The sequence below is a fragment of the Gymnodraco acuticeps genome, unplaced genomic scaffold (assembly GCF_902827175.1).
Source record: "Gymnodraco acuticeps unplaced genomic scaffold, fGymAcu1.1, whole genome shotgun sequence".
In the NCBI taxonomy this organism is placed as follows: Eukaryota; Metazoa; Chordata; class Actinopteri; order Perciformes; family Bathydraconidae; genus Gymnodraco; species Gymnodraco acuticeps.
In genome coordinates, this window is record NW_022992250.1 from 2621329 (window position 1) to 2641613 (window position 20285).

General features: G+C 40.5%; 1 protein-coding gene across 1 annotated transcript in view; it reads right to left on the reverse strand.

Annotated features, from left to right (window-relative positions):
• The window catches only part of stk32a (serine/threonine kinase 32A), a 69306-nt gene extending 53091 nt beyond the window's left edge, over positions 1–16215 (reverse strand). The window contains 4 exon segments of the mRNA XM_034206467.1: positions 1981–2132; positions 3815–3870; positions 14320–14826; positions 15921–16215. Coding sequence (XP_034062358.1) covers positions 1981–2132; positions 3815–3870; positions 14320–14371 — 260 coding nt within the window. The 5' untranslated portion in view covers positions 14372–14826; positions 15921–16215.
• Positions 16216–20285: the final 4070 nt, after the last annotated feature.

Genomic DNA, 20285 nt, shown 5'->3' on the forward strand with positions numbered 1-20285 from the left:
TCTTCAAAGTGTGAAGTTGCCTGGCTGCACGCAGAGCACAGACACCTGAGGTCATGCCCAGTAGCATTGACAGCAAGAGGAGAGCAAAGGAAGAGAAGCAGGTGGTGAGAGAGGAGAGGAAGAGGTGAAAGAAAAGAGGACAGAGAAGAAAAACAAGCCTGTTTCCTGCATGCAGGTGACTCAGTGATGTCCATATGCTGCGGGTAATCGGCTGACCTTGAATGCTTACCTCGGTACAATCAAAACATATGCCAAGTCAACACAGTAAGAGAGACAGAAAGAGAGAGGGACACAGCGCTGACCCAAGCACATCTCTGGAGGAAATCACCTCCACCCAGGGGGATTTACGCTGCCAAAAGCATTAACTTCCAACCATTTTTTTTTGTTCAACACAGCATGCAATCAAGCAAGAAAGCAAGCGCTGGCGTTGTTTGTCTGATGAGCCCGTACACTACACATCTCTCTATCCTCTGTTCACCTCTTCAGTGGTTTTCCCTCTCTGCTCTGTGCCTGATTTCCCTTTTCCTGCGACTCGCTGTCCTTTCTCTTCCTCTCACTGTTTGTCTTCTCTAATTCATTCCTACTGTGGCAAGAGTTTTGTTTCCCCTAAATTAGTGATAAAACAAAGCTTTCAAAAATATATTAAATGGAAATGGAAGAAAAGGGAAGTAGGTGAATAGAGGACAGAAAAGTGGGACAGAAGACAAAGGAAAATCCTATCCCATGAATATAATCTCTTTTAAGTGTTCACATTTGCAGATTATTTTACATGGAGCTGCCTGAACCACAATGAGCAAGAAGTTAACCTGTAAACAAAAAAAAGAATTATATTTAATACTAATAAAATACCAAAAAAAAGACTACGTCTTTGGAAGTTTCTTTGTCGTGCTTGCACAGACATTCCCTCCTCTCTGCCTCTCTGCTTGACAGAAAGAAAACCGCTTCCTCTCAAACGTTGCAGAGTGCTTATCAAGAATTAATGACGCCTTTCAGACTGAAACTTAACAAGCCATACTTATCAGGGATCTCAAAAGTATGATTCCTGGTGCTAAATAAGCTCAGGCTTTCAAATTATGATGAATGAGTTTGTTAAATACCTGATGAGTCATCTTAGATTAGCACTTGCTTTTTAAATAAGTTTGTACAGTGTTGAGGCTAAAACGTAAGGCAAACAAGAGGCTGCCGAGAGAGGAGAGTTGGACCCATAAAAGTGGAGCTTGGATCAGTGAACAAACTACACTTTCCTTTTAGCAACTTCAAAGAGTGAGATGATGACGCAGAGGCTTGAGAGTGGGCAAATACACCTTTCTGAATGCATCCAGAGACCCAATCCAGAGCTTTCTTTAACAGCACATGGTCTCTCTATGTGTCTGTGCATTCACATGTGGTTGACACAAAATGAACTACAAAATCATTCAAGTGGCTGCTACGGCTGATGGTAATAACCAGTGTATACAAGCCTTTGTGAAGGCGAATCTGCTGAAGTGGAAACCATTTCTAGTGTGCTTAAAATGTTACACAGCTGCTTTTTATATTCATATTCAAGGGATTGAGAGGCTTATTCTGTCAAAGTCACTCAGTGGATGTCAGTTTGAATACAAAAATAAGCTAGAGTTATTTCTTAAACACTAAGTAAGGAAGGATTTAGGGTTATTTGTCATTAACAAAAAAACCTCACAGACCCAAAGGGGACACCTCATGAAAAGCCCCAGTCTGCTCTGATTGGCTTGCGAGAAAAAAACATGGTACAACCTTTGCATAGGTCGTTCTCATGCTATAGGTGGAGATACTCAGATAGGGGCTGGTATTAATCCACTGAGCCTGCATATGACATAGGAAGGGTTTGTATTTTCTGCAGTTTATGTTGGTTAGTACGCACTCCAAATACCCAAATGTCACAGCACAAGCGCTAAATGGTATGTCCCCATGAATTGATAGACATTCCCACATTCACATATTCACTTAAGCACATTGACTTACCAAAAGTTGACCAAAAAAGGGTGCTCAAGGTTCTGCATTATCTGCAGCTCTTTCAAGACGTTCCTCACTTCATTCCGCTCCACACATTTCAGCTTGTTCATGTACTTCATGGCGTACATCTTCTTAGTGTCCTTCTTCTGCACAATGCAGACCTGATGATAAGATCACAAAGGGGTCCATTAATTTCCAGCTGAAAGCCTTCCAGCTAGATCACAGGAATTCACTGTCTTTGCTCAACATGGTTGGAATAATTTGTTCGTGTTCTGCCTGTATACTATATGTTAGTCTAAGGCTAAGCCTTCAGTACTTTCAAGGCTGTTCAAGGTGACACAAACTTGGCTTTCTGCAAACATCCATTCATACAGTAAAGACTGCAGTCCTCACTAACAGTATTGTTACATAGACATTTCTCTTGGATACAAATGTATTGTATTAAAAATGTAATATCAAAATGTCTCACTCTACCCCCATCTGTTATTTGTAGCTAAAGATACATCTCTAACCTCCTGTTTATAAACCGAATGAAAAATTATTAATTATAATAATAAATTACATTTTGTTAATGGTTTCAACCTACATGTGTCTTTAATATATTTTGTATCGTGTTGGATTGTCCAATGTTACATAATTTAACTTTTTAAATAGTGTTTGAGGCTGCGGTTGCTCACAAGTCTCGCAGTATTTAAGTCGGTGGAAATAAATTGCAGTACGCAGCAACATGAAGAACATAACACCTGGTGCAGTGTTAGCTGTTAATGCATGACATTTCAACCCTTTTAACAATGTGTCTAAGAATGGACACTATTTGTAATATGCAAAGGAGTTTTTCCCTATGTTTATTTGTCCTAGTGTTTGTCTGCTACACATGTCAATAAGCCAGTGATTACTGCTATCTAAGGGAATGATCTGTGGAGCAGCTGGCACAGTTAATCAGCCAAACCCTGATCACATCACTCCTCCCATTGAACAGCTTTCCATCCTCTGTGATTAGACTGCTTATCTGTTGTTGGAGTGTGGATGCTTTGTGGGACTGTGTGCATGTGAGTGTGCATTGCTATATGTGCTTACTATAAGTGCTGCTGTGACCTGCTCTGCACCTTATGACTTAAGAGCAAGAGGACACACGACTGCAATCGACTCAGATGTGTTTCTGCAAAGCTGTTGGTTGGTCTGAAGGAAATTAAAATGGAAGGCTATACTAGACTATGTTGGTATTATACTGACAATATGTTGCCCGTTATACACTTGGTTTACACTATATCATTTTTCAAGCGATAATTCTTAATTTCCCCTGCCTACAGCTTCAACGTTGTGAAGCAGCTGCTTATTGTCTAATTTAACTGTAAATTCAACATCTTGAGATTTTGGAATATTGTTCAGACAAAACAATGTATTTGACGATATCAAAGATTAACTGAGTTATATAGAAAATAGGCAAATTAATGCGTGATGAAACAAAAAAGAGTTGCACCCCTGGAATCACGTGATGATGTGTGGAGATTTAATATACAGTACAACGAGATTGAATATGTTTTTAAGGCAACATTGTATACGTATTGCATATTTATTCGTCTCGGGACTGGTCTTTTATACTGGATGTTTTTTTTCACATATTGTTATATGTTTGAGTTTATTGAACTGGCAGGCTCTCCTGAGAAATACTACGGTATGAATTATGTTCTCCTTGAATGTGTGTTTGTTTGTGTGTCAGTACTAGTATTGTGTTGTTGTGTGTGCTTCATCTGTCTTTGCACATATATAGCTTACTAAACTAGTTTCCCCTTGGGACATTAATAAATATATGTTTCATATATGTATCAAGACATAGACTTACTTTTCCAAAGCTTCCTTTTCCTATTGCTCTCAGGATCTGGAAGTGGTCAAAATTCACTGAGGGAAAGAAAAGTAGAAAACAGTTAATTTTATATTTAATACAAAACAGGAAAAGTTTTTTCTCTACAAGATTACTTCACAAGATCAATACCAGATAGGCCTAAATGTATTTGCTGTATGGTAAAAGTTTGAAAAATGAATTGTACATGCAAGGTAAAGTAACCCTTTTTTTAAATTAAACTAGGTCATTGCCTTACTTCAATGGCAATAGATGAAGGTTAAGCTTCAGTACAGTTACAGTTGGTACTCTGTGAGGTTTCATTGAACTCATTTGAAGAAAGTAGACGGTCAACCTGAGGCAGCAGGGCAACCACAGGTCACCGACAATATAACAGAGATTTCAAATAAGCTTCAGCACAAAGACATATTTTATGATCGTTGCATGTTTTCCCACTGAACAAAAGATCGATAAGCTTTATCTTTTTTGAAGCTCGACATCCTCTCAGCCTGTCCTCAGGACACTTATTGAACAAGATTTCACTCACACACACAACCTTAAAAAAACAGAGCCTCCATCTCTCACTCTCCTCCATCTATCAGCAACTTTTATTACCAATTGGTACCAAATGGGGCTGTTTATTTTGTTGCTGCCATGACAACCAGGACAGAAGGTTTTTCCCTCTTGTTGTTACCCCGAGCAAGAAACAGCTGCTTCCCACTCTCTGCACTCGTCTGACACACACACTCACAGACAGTTGCACACATTTGTATTCACAATCCTTCATCAAAATACACACATATATTGGACATAAACATGATCTACTTCTCTTGCAATGGTACACACACACACACACACACACACACACACACACACACACACACACACACACACACACACACACACACACACACACACACACACACACACACTTTCTCATTCTGCCTGCAGTCACTAGATCTATTGGATGTGACAGTTAATGTTATGCTCTGTTAGTCATGTATCACTGGCACTTACTTCTCTCACATTATCTATGTTGGAGTGTTTACACAACCAAAGGGACTATGTGAAGCATAGATACATGCATAGACTTACACAAAGCATACACACAGTCACACACTCGGATATACATGAGCTACTTGGAGATTCAACTATGTTGTTTTTTTTCTTTTCAAATTGACGGACAAAGGGAAAGGGAGAGAGAGCAAGGCCAACATGGAGAGATTGGGAGGGAGTGAGGTGAGGACTCGTATTTTACTAGCAGAACACTGAAGGGTTTAATGCGCAATAATAAATGATGAACACATGAGTAACAGAGCGTGTAATGATTGAATTCTGCACATGATTGGAATTGACACATTGGCAGCTTTTCCATGGCTTAAACTAACTGAGGAAACCATCTGATGGAAGACCTCAGCTGCTAGTCAATTTGAATTTGACTGACACACGCTAATCAGATTGGATTGAAGTAACCACGCTTGTTCAGTTTGGGCTTCACACTATTTCAGGCTCTCTGTATGACTGCACTGTATGGGTATACGCCTGTCTTGCATCTTTGTATTTTAGTATGTCCAAATTAAGCCAACAAAATATTTTAAAAATGTTTTCTGATCTTACCCTTCATCCACACTATATAGAAATGTGTATTCATTGGGATAAACCCTTTGAGATGCACCATCTCGTTTTCAAGGGGGTCCCGACAATAGCAACAACTTACAGACATACATAAACAAAAAGACAAAATGCAAAACATGACACACAAGACAAACCACTGTTAAGTACAATTCAAGCAATGCACACAATCATTACAATTTGAGACAGTCAAGCAAATCAGTTTCATCAATATCAGTTAATAACAAGTACAGACCAGTTGAAAGTGAGATAACAATGCATGTTTAAACATACCCAATGATGCAAGAGATCTAATAGCAGCAGGTAAAGTATTCCAGTCTGGCTTTGAAAATGAACGCTCTTCTGCCAATCAATTTTTTTTGCAGAGGGGACAGAGAAATACATCTGAACAAAATGTCTAACTTGATGATTTGGTGAGTAGGGTACAAAATACTGCTTTAAATAAGGGGGATAGTTAAGATAAATGCATTTAAATATCAGCTGAAGCCAATGCGTGTGTCTTCTTACATTTAAAGTAGGCCATTTAAGTTGGTTATACATTGTGCAGTGATGTGTACGAAAAGGAAAACCAAGAACAAATCTGCATAGTCTGTTGTAGGCTATGTTGAGTGGAGCAAGATCTGATTTATGTGCATTTTGGTAGACAACATCACAATAGTCCATAATCGGAAGAATAAGTTGAGAAGCAATTCTTCGGACACTGAGCGTAAAACAATTGCGAGAGCGGTGTAAAACACAGATTCCGTAATTGACTTTTTGTATTACATGCTTTATGTGTAGTTTAAATGAAAGTTCAGAGTCTAGCCATACAACAATATATTTAAAGCTATCAACTTTATGCAGAGAAGTGCCATCCTTACATGTTATTACTACATTAGGTTTGGATTTGAGCTTCTGCCTGGTACCAAAGACCATGGTATAAGATTTTGTTTTGTTAAGCAGTAGTTTATTGTGTGATAGCCAGTCCTGTAAGATATTAAAATCTGATTGAAGAGAGATCTGAATTTGTGAAAAATCTGATTTGGATGTATATGACAGTGTCATCAGCATAAAGGTGAGTACAACAATTAATGAGACAAGAAGATAAATCATTTATGTAAATAGAGAACAGAATTGGGCCCAGAGTTGATCCTTGGGGTACACCCTTTTGTTGGATCAACAGGTCAGACTGTTTTCCATTAACAACCACACATTGCTTTCTACTGTGAAGGTACGAGTTAAACCATAACACTGTATTATTAGAAAGGCCAATGCCGTGAAGTTTATCCAAGAGCAGATATCGATCAACGAAATCAAAGGCTTTTGTCAACTCAATAAAAATGGCACCTGTGAGTTCACCATCATCTGCAGCAGAGTACAAGTCATTCGTAAATTTAAGTAGGGCAGTTGTTGTGGAGTGATTAGGCCTGAAGCCAGATTGAACTGGAGATAAAATATTATAAGTATTGCGATAATGTAACAGTTGATTATAAATTATTTTCTCCAAAACTTTGGAAATAGAACAGATTATAGAGATTGGTCTATAATTATTTGTATCAAGTAAATCACCACCTTTATGCAGTGGAATGATGCGTGCACATTTCCAAATAGTGGGCAACTCACAGGTGGACAAAGACAGGTTGAACAAATCAGCAAGTGGGTACATGAGAATATGGGACGCCAATTTTATGAACCTGTTTTCTATACCATCGAGTCCTGCACTGCCATCCACTTTTAATTCTGTGATAGCATTATGAACTTCGTGTGGTAGAATCTTCTTAAAAGAAAAATAACTGTTGCAGTATGAGTTACTATTAGAAATACCAGTCGTCAAATAGTCAGATAGTAGTGTGGAACATACATTAGCAAAATGCTGATTAAATATTTGGGCAATGGATAATGGGTCATGAATTATTGTATCAGCAGTTTTTATTTTATTAATAGAATGTTTACCTGATTTATTTAAAATAGATTTAATTTTAGTCCAAAATTGCTTGGGATTCTTAAAGTCCGATGTGAGAGATTCTTTATAATAGTTCGAGTTAGCATTTCGGGTTATAGTTTTACTCAGATTTCGAAGATGCCTGTATACTTCCCAATCGGCTATAGTTCTTGAATGACGATATATCGACCATGCTTTATCCCTTTCCCTAAAGAGACTGATGAGTTCAGAATATATCCAAGGGAGATGTTGACCTTTGACCTTAACCGTTCTCACAGGTGCATGTTTGTTCATGACATCAGTGAGCTGAGCTCTTTATGCAGAAAATCCCAAGCATCTTGTACAAAAGGTATTAGTTGAAATCTGTCCCAATTAAGTGCAACAACATCATTAATAAATAAATCAACATTCCATTTTTTATATTGTCTGATTTTGACTAGTTTTGGAGGTAGTTTAATTTAATTTGATTTTCCATACGCAATAAACAATTGAATGATCGCTGAAGCAATCCAACATGACACCAGTTTTTAAGATTCTGTCAGGATGTGACACCAGTATCCAGTCAAGCAGAGATTGGGTTCTAAGAGTGATACGAGTTGGCTCATTAATTAGCTGTTTAACATTTAGACTAGGGCCGGGACTCGATTAAAAAAATTAATCTAATTAATTAGAGGCTTTGTAATTAATTAATCGAAATTAATCGCATTTTTAATCACATATACATATTTGACCTGAGAACAGTGAGAAGCAATTTTTTTCACATGGATTTTAGTATACCATTAGGTAGGGATGCACCGAATATTCGGCCACCGAAAATTATCGGCCGAAAATGGTTAAAAAGGCCCTTTCGGCTTTCGGCCGAAAAAATCACCGAATGTCAGAACAGGCTTACGTTGGTAACCTAACGTGTTGTTGTGATGACGTAATAAAGACGCGGCGACCATGCTCGCGGCTGGCTCACAGGGGGGGGGGGGATATTGACCTTTGTCATCGAGATTGCCCTGAGCCTTTAACAAATCGTATTAAATAATCTGATGACAGACTGTAAACAGAATAGCTGAAATTTTAACAAACTAAATAACTCAGTTTCCTCTAATCATTAACCCATGTTTGTATAATGTAGTTAACTCTGTGTGTTGCTGCTAGCATACATAACACCTGACGTGGAAACGTTACTCGTGATGGAGCTACAGAGCTGCTAGAAAGACAGTCGAACCCGGTACATTCCTCCGTCTGCATGCGGTGCACTTTTGCTAAATGTTTAGACAAATTGCTCGTGCTTACATGCTAAACTCTTATTGCACTTATGGTAACAAGTATTCTCCACATCGAGACGGGTAAAGTTTAACCACACCTCGGAGCGCGTTCTCTCCGCCATCTCCGCAGTGCGCTCCGCTGCATGTAGCAGCTGCGTGTGTGTAAACTGCCCCGCCCCCTCGCACACAGACAGGGGAGAGAGATCTCGTCTGATCGAAAATACATCATAGACGCATTTGTTGTCTTTGCATATTAGAAACGAGTTGGCGACACTAAGACTGCGATATAATGTTTTTTAGCAATAATACATGACATATATAAATGTACTGTATGCATTCAAAAGTGCTGAATAAATGTTTTATGGACCCATAATAGTGATTATTATTTAAGTTAAGTTTTGCCATAATCATGTCTATTTCCATAATCAGGTAGCTGAACAACATTGGTAAAAAATGTATACATTATATATATATATTTCTATTAATAATTTTCGGCCTTTCGGCATTCGGTTTTCGGCCAACTGTTTCCTATTTTCGGTATCGGTTTCGGCCAAGAATTTCCCATTCGGTGCACCCCTACCATTAGGCGCACCGCAGTACTTTTCCCACAAAGGTTCATGAGAATTTAGTTCATGAGAACTCTTTGAACCTGGGGGTGGATTAGGCAAATGAAGCCGCTGACGTCACATCTTCTTCTTCTGCTTTGGGTTTACTGGCAGGCCGCAAACCACTTCACGGCGTATACTGCCACCCAAAGTCCCCGGCCGGAAGTCCCCGGAGTTGGGGACTGGCTTCAGTAGAAGCTGCTGGGAGTCCCAGCAGCTTGAACTAATTTTAGTACCGGCTCTTTTTGGTGTGAACGCGATAAAAGAGGCTAACGTCCACGCTAGCTTCCACGCTAGCTGCTATATGTTTTGCATTGAGGTGATACTTGAGGCTTGATGTGCTGCGGTGATATGCGAATTCCTTTTTGCATAATTTGCACACAACCGTGCTCTTATCGACGCTTCCATCCGTCCGTTTTTTAAAACAACATTTCCCACTGTTGTTCACTGTGGTTTGTTGTTGTCTGAAGTCATGAACGTTAGTTGGTGCTCCAGTATAATCGGTACGCCTGAAACTCATCCAGTGAGAAACGTTCCGCGGTGCAAAAATAAGTGCGATTAAAATGCGTTAATTTTTTCAACGCGTTAATTTTTGTGTAATTAATTAATCTTAATTAACGCGTTAAAGTCCCGGCCCTAATTTAGACTACTGAAAATGTTTTCTCTCTATCAGATGATTTATACAACCAATTTTTGTTGAAATCACCAAGCAAGATTATTTAATTTCCGCAGGAAATGGAGTTGATAGTGTCAATGATATGGTGTGTGTCAATTATATGGTGTGTATGCAGGACTACAGTTCCTTTGAAAACCATCCATCCATCCATCCATCCATCTTCTTCCGCTTATCCGTGGTCGGGTCGCGGGGGTAGCAGTTCCAGCAGAGATCCCCAAACTTTCTTTTCCCTGGCGACATCAACCAGCTCTGACTGGGGGATCCCAAGGCGCTCCCAGGCCAGCGAAGAGATATAATCCCTCCACCTGGTCCTAGGTCTACCCCTTGGTCTCTTCCCAGCTGGACGTGCCTGGAACACCTCCCTAGGGAGGCGCCCAGGTGGCATCCTAACTAGGTGCCCGAACCACCTCAACTGGCTCCTTTCGACGCGAAGGAGGAGCGGCTCAACTCCGAGTCCCTCCCTGATGACCGAACTTCTCACCTTATCCCTAAGGGAGACACCAGCCACCCTGCGGAGAAAACCCATCTCGGCCGCTTGTATCCGCGATCTCGTTCTTTCGGTCATGACCCATCCTTCATGACCATAGGTGAGGGTAGGAACGAAAATGGCCCGGTAGACCGAGAGCTTTGCCTTCTGGCTCAGCTCCCTTTTCGTCACAACGGTGCGGTAAAGCGACTGCAGTACCGCTCCCGCTGCTCCGATTCTCCGGCCCATCTCACGCTCCATTGTTCCCTCACTCGAGAACAAGACCCCGAGATACTTGAACTCCTTCACTTGGGGTAAGGACTAATTCCCTACTTGAAGTGGACAGTCCATCGGTTTCCTGCTGAGAACCATGGCCTCAGATTTGGAGGTGCTGATCCTCATCCCAGCCGCTTCACACTCGGTTGCGAACCGATCCAGTGAGTGCTGAAGGTCGCAGACCGATGAAGCCATTAGAACCACATCATCTGCAAAAAGCAGTGGTGCAATCCTTAGTCCACCGAATTGCAGACCCCCTCCCCCATGACTACGCCTCGAAATCCGATCCATGTATATTACAAACAGGATTGGTGACAAAGCGCAGCCCTGGCGGAGGCCAACCCTCACCGGAAATGGGTCCGACTTACTGCCGAGGACCCGGACACAGCTCTCGCTTTGGGAGTACAGAGATTGGATGGCCCTGAGTAGAGACCCCCTCACCCCATACTCCCGCAGCACCTCCCACAGTAACTCCCTGGGAACTCGGTCATACGCCTTCTCCAAGTCTACAAAACACATGTAGACCGGATAAGCGTATTCCCAGGCCCCCTCCAGGATCCTTGCGAGAGTAAAAAGCTGATCCGTCGTTCCACGACCAGGACGGAATCCGCATTGTTCCTCCTCAATCTGAGGTTCGACAATCGGCCTGACCTCCTTTGAAAACCGACAACAAAAATAACTTTTGGTTTAATTTAGTAAAAGTATCTCAACAGATGTGTTCTATTTTCAGTGGTGGAATACACATTTGGTACTTTTTGTTAAGAATGGATCAGCTTTAAGTAAACTAAAGTGTTTTATGTTCATCTTAGTGAAGGACCACTGCAATACGGTGGCTCATGTCTTTGTTTTTATATTGCAAAACTCTTCAATCATAAAGTGATTGACTGACTCGATGCAGCAATGTGTTTGCATGGTTTGAAAGGAAGCTTAATGACCCTTAAAGCACTTGGTCGTGGTAATTCCGATGTACAGAAACAGACAAATATGTAAATGAAGGGCAAATAAATCATGAGTCCGTATAAAGTGAAGAAAAGGTGATTACAGAAAGCAGAAGGGGACTAAGAAGAGTAAAACTAGCTCAGCCTCAATACCAGAGTTTGACTGTGATGCACGGTGTTGTTCTATAGAACAAAGAAAGGTTGATTTATCCATTATTTTCTTGTTTAAGTGTTTCTGTGCGGTAAACATAAATCACGTCTTCAAAATTAGCCGTCTCATTGTGGACGCACGGTCTCACTCTATTTGCCTCTCTCTCTCTCTCTCAACCCCCCCCCCCCCCTCTCTCACTGACGCCTGTAAATCACTTAAGGACCCACCAACATGGGGACATCAGCGCTCATGCTGTTGCTCTGACAACTGAAACAGAGCCCATGGGTCGATGTGCCACGGTGATGTGAATAAAGCATGATCAGCAGTAAACAAGGTCTGTCCATTAACCAGACCCTCCTGCTCACAGGGTGAAAAACGTATGTGGCACATGGGGGAGCACATGTGGGACACACATCATTCTCAGAGGAGATAAACATGTCTTGACAGAGTTCACCTTCATGCACATGCCTCTCTGTAAATCTACTCAGAGTTTGAACCGCAACATATGCATCACTGACTCCAGCAAGGAAAGCAGTCTGTCTGTACCATCCAATAGCAATAACTTATTCTAAAAATGATAATGTTATTTTTGGATAACTTTTCTGCTGCTGCGTTTACTGTGAAATACATGTCTAGGTGGCATATGACATCAATTTGATTTGTTTACCCCCTTTTAGACACAATTAGATTATAGGCGGCAAACACGAAAAGTAAGGGGCATAACTAATTTATCAGAATTTCACACTTATTTATGAAAGAGGAGGGCCAGATGTAATAATCTTTTTTAGATCTGACCCAAAGTGACAGTCAGAATTCTGAGAAGTCAGAAAAATGTATTAAACAAATCGGATTTCTGATGAAAGAGTAAGAATTCTGACAAGAACTTAAACCAAAAAAAAATCTCTTGTGGTCAGATCTAAAAGAAAAATTAACACGTGGCCTTAATCCTCATCCGTATTTATTCGAGTCATATATGTTCTAAAATTAACACTGATATTTTGTATGTGAAATATGGGAGAGTGCCACATTTTTGCAGACCTGTCCTTTAGTGGAGCTTTGATATGCAACCACAATCTTAACTGCAAGTAAGGGTTGGAGGGCTCAACCATCCTTGTAAATAAGTAAAATGTTTTTAATAGCTTTACCCACAACTGTAATTAAAGCTGTCAGGTGCACAGAAACTTCAGATGAAAATCACCGTGAGCTACCCTCGGAGCATTTACATTTGGTAATAATATATATTTTAAAATGCCATTATTTATTAATGTGCACTGTTGAATTGACAAACAAACGATCCACCACTGTTCCCGAAGTGTAAAGTGAAAACTCAATTTGCATCTTTATTGCTACTCAGAGGGTGATGTATACGATGTTAACCTGCCCGGTTCCTCTGACCTCACTACGAGAACCCGGCCTGTGTCTGCGGGACTTTCATCAGTGAGGGGAATACTGTGAGAAGGGCTTTTTATAATCTAAACGATGGGTCTCTTTGTTTATTATTTTCCTGCCCTCGGTTAAATCACCCATGCTGTTTTTCTTTTAGAGAGAAGTCAGGAAGGTGCACTCACTGTTGCATTAGCTCAGACTTCAGAGACGCTGTGTTGTGAGTGACATTTGCAAAACAGCCCGCAAAATTACCAAGCAGCAAGGTTAACCGTGGATAAGGATTTCATAGAGGTTACCTCCAGTAAAAAAGAGAAAATATGAATTTCCTCACCATGGGATGCTGCTATTTGACACAGTTGTGGTTAAAGAAAATACCACTAACAATACTAAATCGCTTATTTAAGCAGAACACCTTTTTTTAAATTAAATATAACACTGCCAAAAACACAGATATTACAACTCTATAAAAAGACACATGCATCAGGTCATTTAGGATACCAGATACAAAGAAAACATATATACAGTAAGGACACACCTGGGGAAGCCATCTCACTCCAGACTAAATCACTGACTCATGTAACACTGACTTATTTGAAGTCCTTGGGGGAAGCCGGTGGAATACATTTCAGAGACGAAATCGCAAATCAATACATTTCACATTTTATTATCTACTCAGGTCACCAAGAAAAGGGAACATACATTTAAACCAAGAGCTGTGCCAATCAAAGTTATAACTCATTTGAATGCTGACTTAAAAAGCTCAAAATTAAGATAATAGCCTGGCAAGATTCATGCCAATTTCAGGAATTATAAAGATGAAGCCAAAAGCTAACATTACTGAAACATGTCCAGAAGCATTTCATGGATATCTTAATCAACTTTTGATTCTATTATATTATATTGCCTCATATATAATGCTGTGGCCACATCAAAGTCAAACTTTGGCTACAGCAAGGGTTATTCCTTCTTTTCCATTTGCTGAGGAAGAGTAGTGGCAGACCTCATCAGCATTACATCCGTCAGGAGCATTTACTGTAAGTGCACTTCATTTTGTTAGCTAATAGGAATAGCTTAACACATTGATAAGGCTGCAGAAAAGATGGACAACCTTGGATGAGGCAGTCAACGGTGGAGCTCAAAAGTAGAGCAACAAAGATGCACAAATGAGGAAAATCGTATAAGAATATTAAAAGTTACTCACCATCGTCTGATTCCTCGGTGACCGGAGCCTTGCTGGACTGTCCGAGCCCCATGGCTGCTCCTCTTACAGATTCTCCTGTTCTGCTCCCTTAGCTCAACTCAGCATCGAATGGCCTCTCCCTCTGAGACGCACTCATTGCCTGGTCAACAGTAGCCCCTCACACACACACTCACACACACAAACAATCACACAGAGTCTCACGTGCATGGACTGCTCAGCCCTGACACGAACTTGCAGACTTTGCTGACTTGAACAGGTCCTGTCTTCTTAACTCTCCACCTTGACACACACAAACCTCATTGCACACACAGTGGAGGGCTAGAGGGAACACTAGAGGCACTGAGGCGCTGACACACACACTCACACGCAGTTCCACTACTGTGTAAGTTTCCCGTCTGTCCTCGCTGCAGTTCAGATGGATGCAGGCAGAAGGAGGACCCTCGCCAGGCAGGAGGTGAGGGGGTGATGTGTTTGTGGCTTTGACCCTCTGATGAGTGAGAGTCTAACCTGTGAGAGGAGGCAGGAAAACATGACACCATCAGCAGGGTGAAGGTGGGAGGGAGGAGGGAAGGGAGGGAGGGAGGACAAGTGGAAAGGTAGAGCCTCTGAGACATTAATGACACAGCTTTTAATGATAAATGGAAAGACTGACACATTCTGTTTAATTAAGATTCAAAAAGAAAAACACATGCTTGCCAACTTAAAATACCTGTGATAGCAGGTAGTATGAATTAATGCTAAGGACTTGATTAGAAATCAACTTGATTAGCAAAGAGGAGGGGAAATTACCCTCATTTCTATTTGTACAGGTCCCCTTCCTTTCCTTTCTTCTTTACTTAATCCGTCATTTATCAATTATTATGTTTTCATATCTTTATCATAATCTCATCCCAGTGGAGCACCTTCTGCAGTGCATGTGTAATGAATGGCATGATCAGTTTTCCCATTAGGGGAACAAAAATGGGAGGCTTTTTGATTTATAGTTTGCTGGCATTGTGTACTGTAAATGGGATCCCTCAGGCTACCCTCTTCAGGACGTGAGATTATGATAGTTACTACGCTTTGTTAGAGACAAAAAACTGGAACTCTGCTGCCTCATGAATCGATTACAAAGAAATACAAAACATAAAATTAATAAGAATATAAGAATTCAGGATGCCACATTTTTTGTTTTTTCTCCAATATCTTATGACAATATGTATAGCTTTGGTTTGTAATGGTATCATTTTAAACTGTATGACATAATAATAATATCTAACAGGAGAATGAATGACTGCCCTGAGTAACTGAGATGCATTTGAGGGTTAAAAAGACAAACTTCAAGTCATCGTTGCAACAATAAATCCGCAAGGGGAAACCCTTCCATGTTTGCCTTTCCTAGACTATATGATAAGGTCATTCACCACAGTAATATCTGTGTATCGATTTTGGGTTAAATTAAATATTCAAAAAGTAGTGCGTGGAGACGCAGTGCTGAGCTCCCTGCAGAGGACATTGTGCTCGGAGCCTCTGTTATCTGATCAAATGGGACAAACATGCATTGACTAGAAAGTATCCCACCTTGTGTGCATGTATGCAGGAGGGCAGCTGTAGGTACCTACCTCTGAATGCCGCCGGAGAGTTGAGCCTGGCACCATTTCCCTATCCGCTTTGCTGCAGAGATGCGAGGCGACAGCGCAGCAACAGCGCAGCTCAGAGCATCACTTGTCCGGTGTGAGGACGACTACGCACCGGGACACCTGCCACCCGAAAAATGAAAACCATACAGCGAGACGTGACTTGCGGGATTGCACCGATGGAGTAAGATGAGAAATCCCGTTTGTTTTCTGGACGACGAGTAGAGATAGGGGTTTAAGGGGGAAACTGCTCGGCACTGATGAGCGACTGACCTCCACATCGCCGCCTGTGTAATGCGCTGCTGGCCAGCACCGTGCGTCTGGAGAGGCACGTTTCACGGGCTGGTCAGGCTGCTCTGCTGTGGGATCGGGGGACTGGGGGTTCCCATGTCGTTATTATACACTTAGCTAAACAATGGTATTCTGTGATGCATTTCTACAACAATTCCACATATAGGCTATACGCCTTATTGGTTATAACTTGAATATTTAATTTAGGAAATAAAGTCAAGTAAACGAGTGTTCCTGTCATAGTTAAAGTTCACTTTAAGGGCCCCAGAGTCACTAAAAATACCCTGTAGTGATTTTTTTCTTGCTTACATTAGAGCCCCAAATGAGGGTTGAGTGACATAATCAGATAATGTATGCACTTTTAGCTTAAAAAAAGTCTATGCCTGTCACTTTAAAATGTGCATTGCCTCAAAAATACTCCACCTTATTTATTTCTGCAGGCAGTTAAATCCTCTCATGGTGCCAGCATGGAGTCAGAGGTCACGATCAGCTTTAGCATAGCACCCCCTACAGCTGATACTGCTTTACCACTCTGCTCAAGGCTTTTCAGCCAGGCACATTGTCGTCCATGCTGTTTCAACCTCGTGCCCCCAGCGCCTCCCCCCCCCCAGCCCCCCCCCCCCCCCCCCCCCCCCCCCCCCAGGTGAAGGGCAGCCTCTTTATACACGAGCTGAGCCTGCTGTCTCATAATAGCCTTAAAACTTATATGGAAATAGTAATTATACTGGGAGAACATTGGATAATGTCTTTATGGTGTTCTATAATTAATCTTTTCTGACCTTATGTGCTTTATGGTATTCCTTTTTTATAGTCTCCTTAGGCAATAATGCAATATCCCTTTGAGATGCTCTGTATACTATGCTTGTAAGCACAGAGTAGGCTACATTGAACAATTACAGGCCCATATCAAACCTGCCATTTCTAGGTAAAATCATTGAAAAAGTAGTCTTTCAACATTTGAGTAATTTCTTGCATTTAAATAACTGTTTCGATGTGTTCCAGTCAGGCTTTCGTCCAAACCACAGCACTGAGACTGCACTTGTAAAGGTCTTCAATGACATCCACTTAAACACAGACAGTGGCAGAACTTCAGTGTTAGTATTATTACATATTACTCGACCGACTAGAAAACTGGGTGGGACTTTCGGAAACAGTTCTAAATTGGTTTGAATCCTACTTAAAGGACAGAAAAAACTTTCTTTCTATAGGTAAATACACATCTGAGTTGACAAATATGACATGTGGGGTACCTCAAGGCTCCATCTTGGGGCCTCTTCTCTTTAACATCTACATGCTACCACTGGCTCAGATAATGAAAAACAACAACATAAGTTACCATAGCTATGCGGATGACACACACATTTACGTAACAATTTCACCAGGAGACTATGCTCCAATTCAAACACTGTGTAAGTGCATTGAACAAATCAATGACTGGATGTGTCAGAACTTTCTCCAATTAAACAAAGATAAAACTGAGGTAATGGTTTTTGGAGCCAAGGCAGAACGTATAAAAGTTAGTGCTGAGCTTCAGCCTGCAATGTTCAAAACAACAGATAAAGCCAGAAATCTAGGTGTAGTCATGGACTCTGACCTGAGTTTCAACAGTCACATTAAAACAATTACTAAATCCGCCTACTATCACCTAAAGAATATATCTAGGATTAAAAGACTAATTTCACAGCAGGATTTGGAAAAACTTGTCCATGCTTTTATCTTCAGTAGACTCGACTACTGCAATGGTGTCTTCACAGGTCTCACTAAAAAATATATTCGGAAGCTGCAGCTGATTCAGAACGCCGCTGCTCGAGTCCTCACTAACACTAAGAAAGTGGATCACATCACTCCTGTTCTGAAGTCTTTACACTGGCTTCCTGTGTGTCAAAGAATATATTTCAAAATACTGCTGCTAGTTTATAAAGCTTTGAATGGTTTAGGCCCAAAATACGTTTCTGACCTCCTGCTAAATTATGAACCATCCAGATCTCTCAGGTCTTCAGGGACTGGTCAGCTTTCTGTCCCCAGAGTCAGAACTAAACACGGTAAAGCAGCGTTCAGTTATTATGCTCCAAATATCTGGAACAAACTCAAAGAAAACTGCAGGTCCGCTGCAACTCTGACTACTTTTAAATCCAGACTAAAGACTTTTCTTTCTGTCGCTGCTTTTAATTGAACTATTCATATCTTAAACTGCACTGTAACTTTTATCCATGTATTTTTTCTTTTAATGTTTATTTTCTTTTTAATGACTGATTTTAAATGCCATTTTATTAATGTCTTTCGTTTTTTATAAAGCACTTTGAATTGCCTTGTGTTGAAATGTGCTATATAAATAAACTTGCCTTGCCTTGCCTTACATTGGGCCTGCAATACTTATTATTTCATAAAATGTAGGATTATATCATTATGACCTATTCTTTTGAAAATATGTTATCGAGATAGAGTTCTACAACTTAACGGATGTATTAAACCTCAATTATAAGATGATCTCCATACATGAGCCTACATTTTCAAATACAGAGGAAAAGATAAAAAAAACATGTGAGTCACCTGATATATGTAATGAATATCTATGGTCTTAAAAACCATAATAGGGATTTGCCGCATTGGAATTCTCTGTCATTAGGGACAGATTCCTGTAGTCCAATCTCTAATAATTCATTACCTTCCATGGCCATTAACTACTAACTGTAAAACACATCCTTCCATTACAAGGACTGTCACCCGTGTCCCCTGTTAATTGAGTAGGCCAAGGTCGAGAGGAGAACGGCTGAGTGGTGGGACTGTGGGACCAGAGATATGCTTACAGCCCACGCTGCACTTTTTCTTCCTCTTAACGCCTCTCCGTCATGCCAGGGCACACTCGGTGTGGGCCATCCATCTTCATACAGAGGAAGGGGACAGACCTCAAACTATCAACACAGGCTGTGAGAGGTGACGAGCATCACTCATCTCCTGTATTGTGCGCTTTGCGGCATCAGGGGGTGTACTCCTCTTTTAGATGAGATGAGTGATGCCAGTGTCATATCACACCTGGAGAGAAACACAGTACAGACACTTAACTTACGGCAGGCAGCGTGTGCCAATGTTGTCCTAATTGAGGATATTATTTTGCTTGTAAAAAGAAAAGACACTTCTTTGCTGAATTTCAACATGACACTTAAGCATGCTGGACTGCTCATGAAGATGTAAGGTGTTTAACTCTGTGAAATTAGCCCCATCTAGTGAGAAAAAAAGACATAACAGGATATGACAGCATCTGGTGTTTATACAGCAAAGGTATTAAAGGAACATATTTAACAGCATAAATCACTGCCATGATCAATATTACAGTCGGGGTCTCAACACCACACTCCCCTGGCCAATGCAGAGATGATAGATTATGGAACACGCGTATCAGGGTACAGGCTATTAAAGCTGTTCTTTTTCTATATTAAGGTTGAACATTTGAATGATCTGGTCCCTTTTCCGCCTCAGGGCTGTCTGGATCCTTCCTGGCTTGGCAGTTTGGGTAATATGACACATTTAGTTAAAATGTGAAAACTCAATATGCCTAAAATGTAAATGCAAACAGCAGCAAATAATGTCAAAGACACTTAAAACATGCAGCAGTTTCATTTTAAATGTATTTTTAATTTAGAGATTTATCTAGAGACAGTCACTGTCATGTTTTTTTTTATAATTGTGGTACAAATACTAAGAGATCAAATATATGAAACCTAATATTGACTAGTGGAAAGTAACAAAGAGCATTTACTATTCTTGACTATAATCAGAAATTATTGTATTTTTACACAGTCAAATGTATTAAGTTGAGACATTTTAACTTTTCCGATGAAAAATGATAATGTATTTAAAACATAAATGCAATTTTTTGACTTTTTTGCATTTGATCATTTTGGGAAAATGTACAAACTACTCAGCTGTCTATAAATAATGTAATATTAGGCCCACGTTCACCAAGGTTAAAATTATTTAGACAGTAAAGCATCACTGATGATTATATTACATATTACAATATCACAATAGACAATATTCTAAAAGGGTCTTTTCTGCATT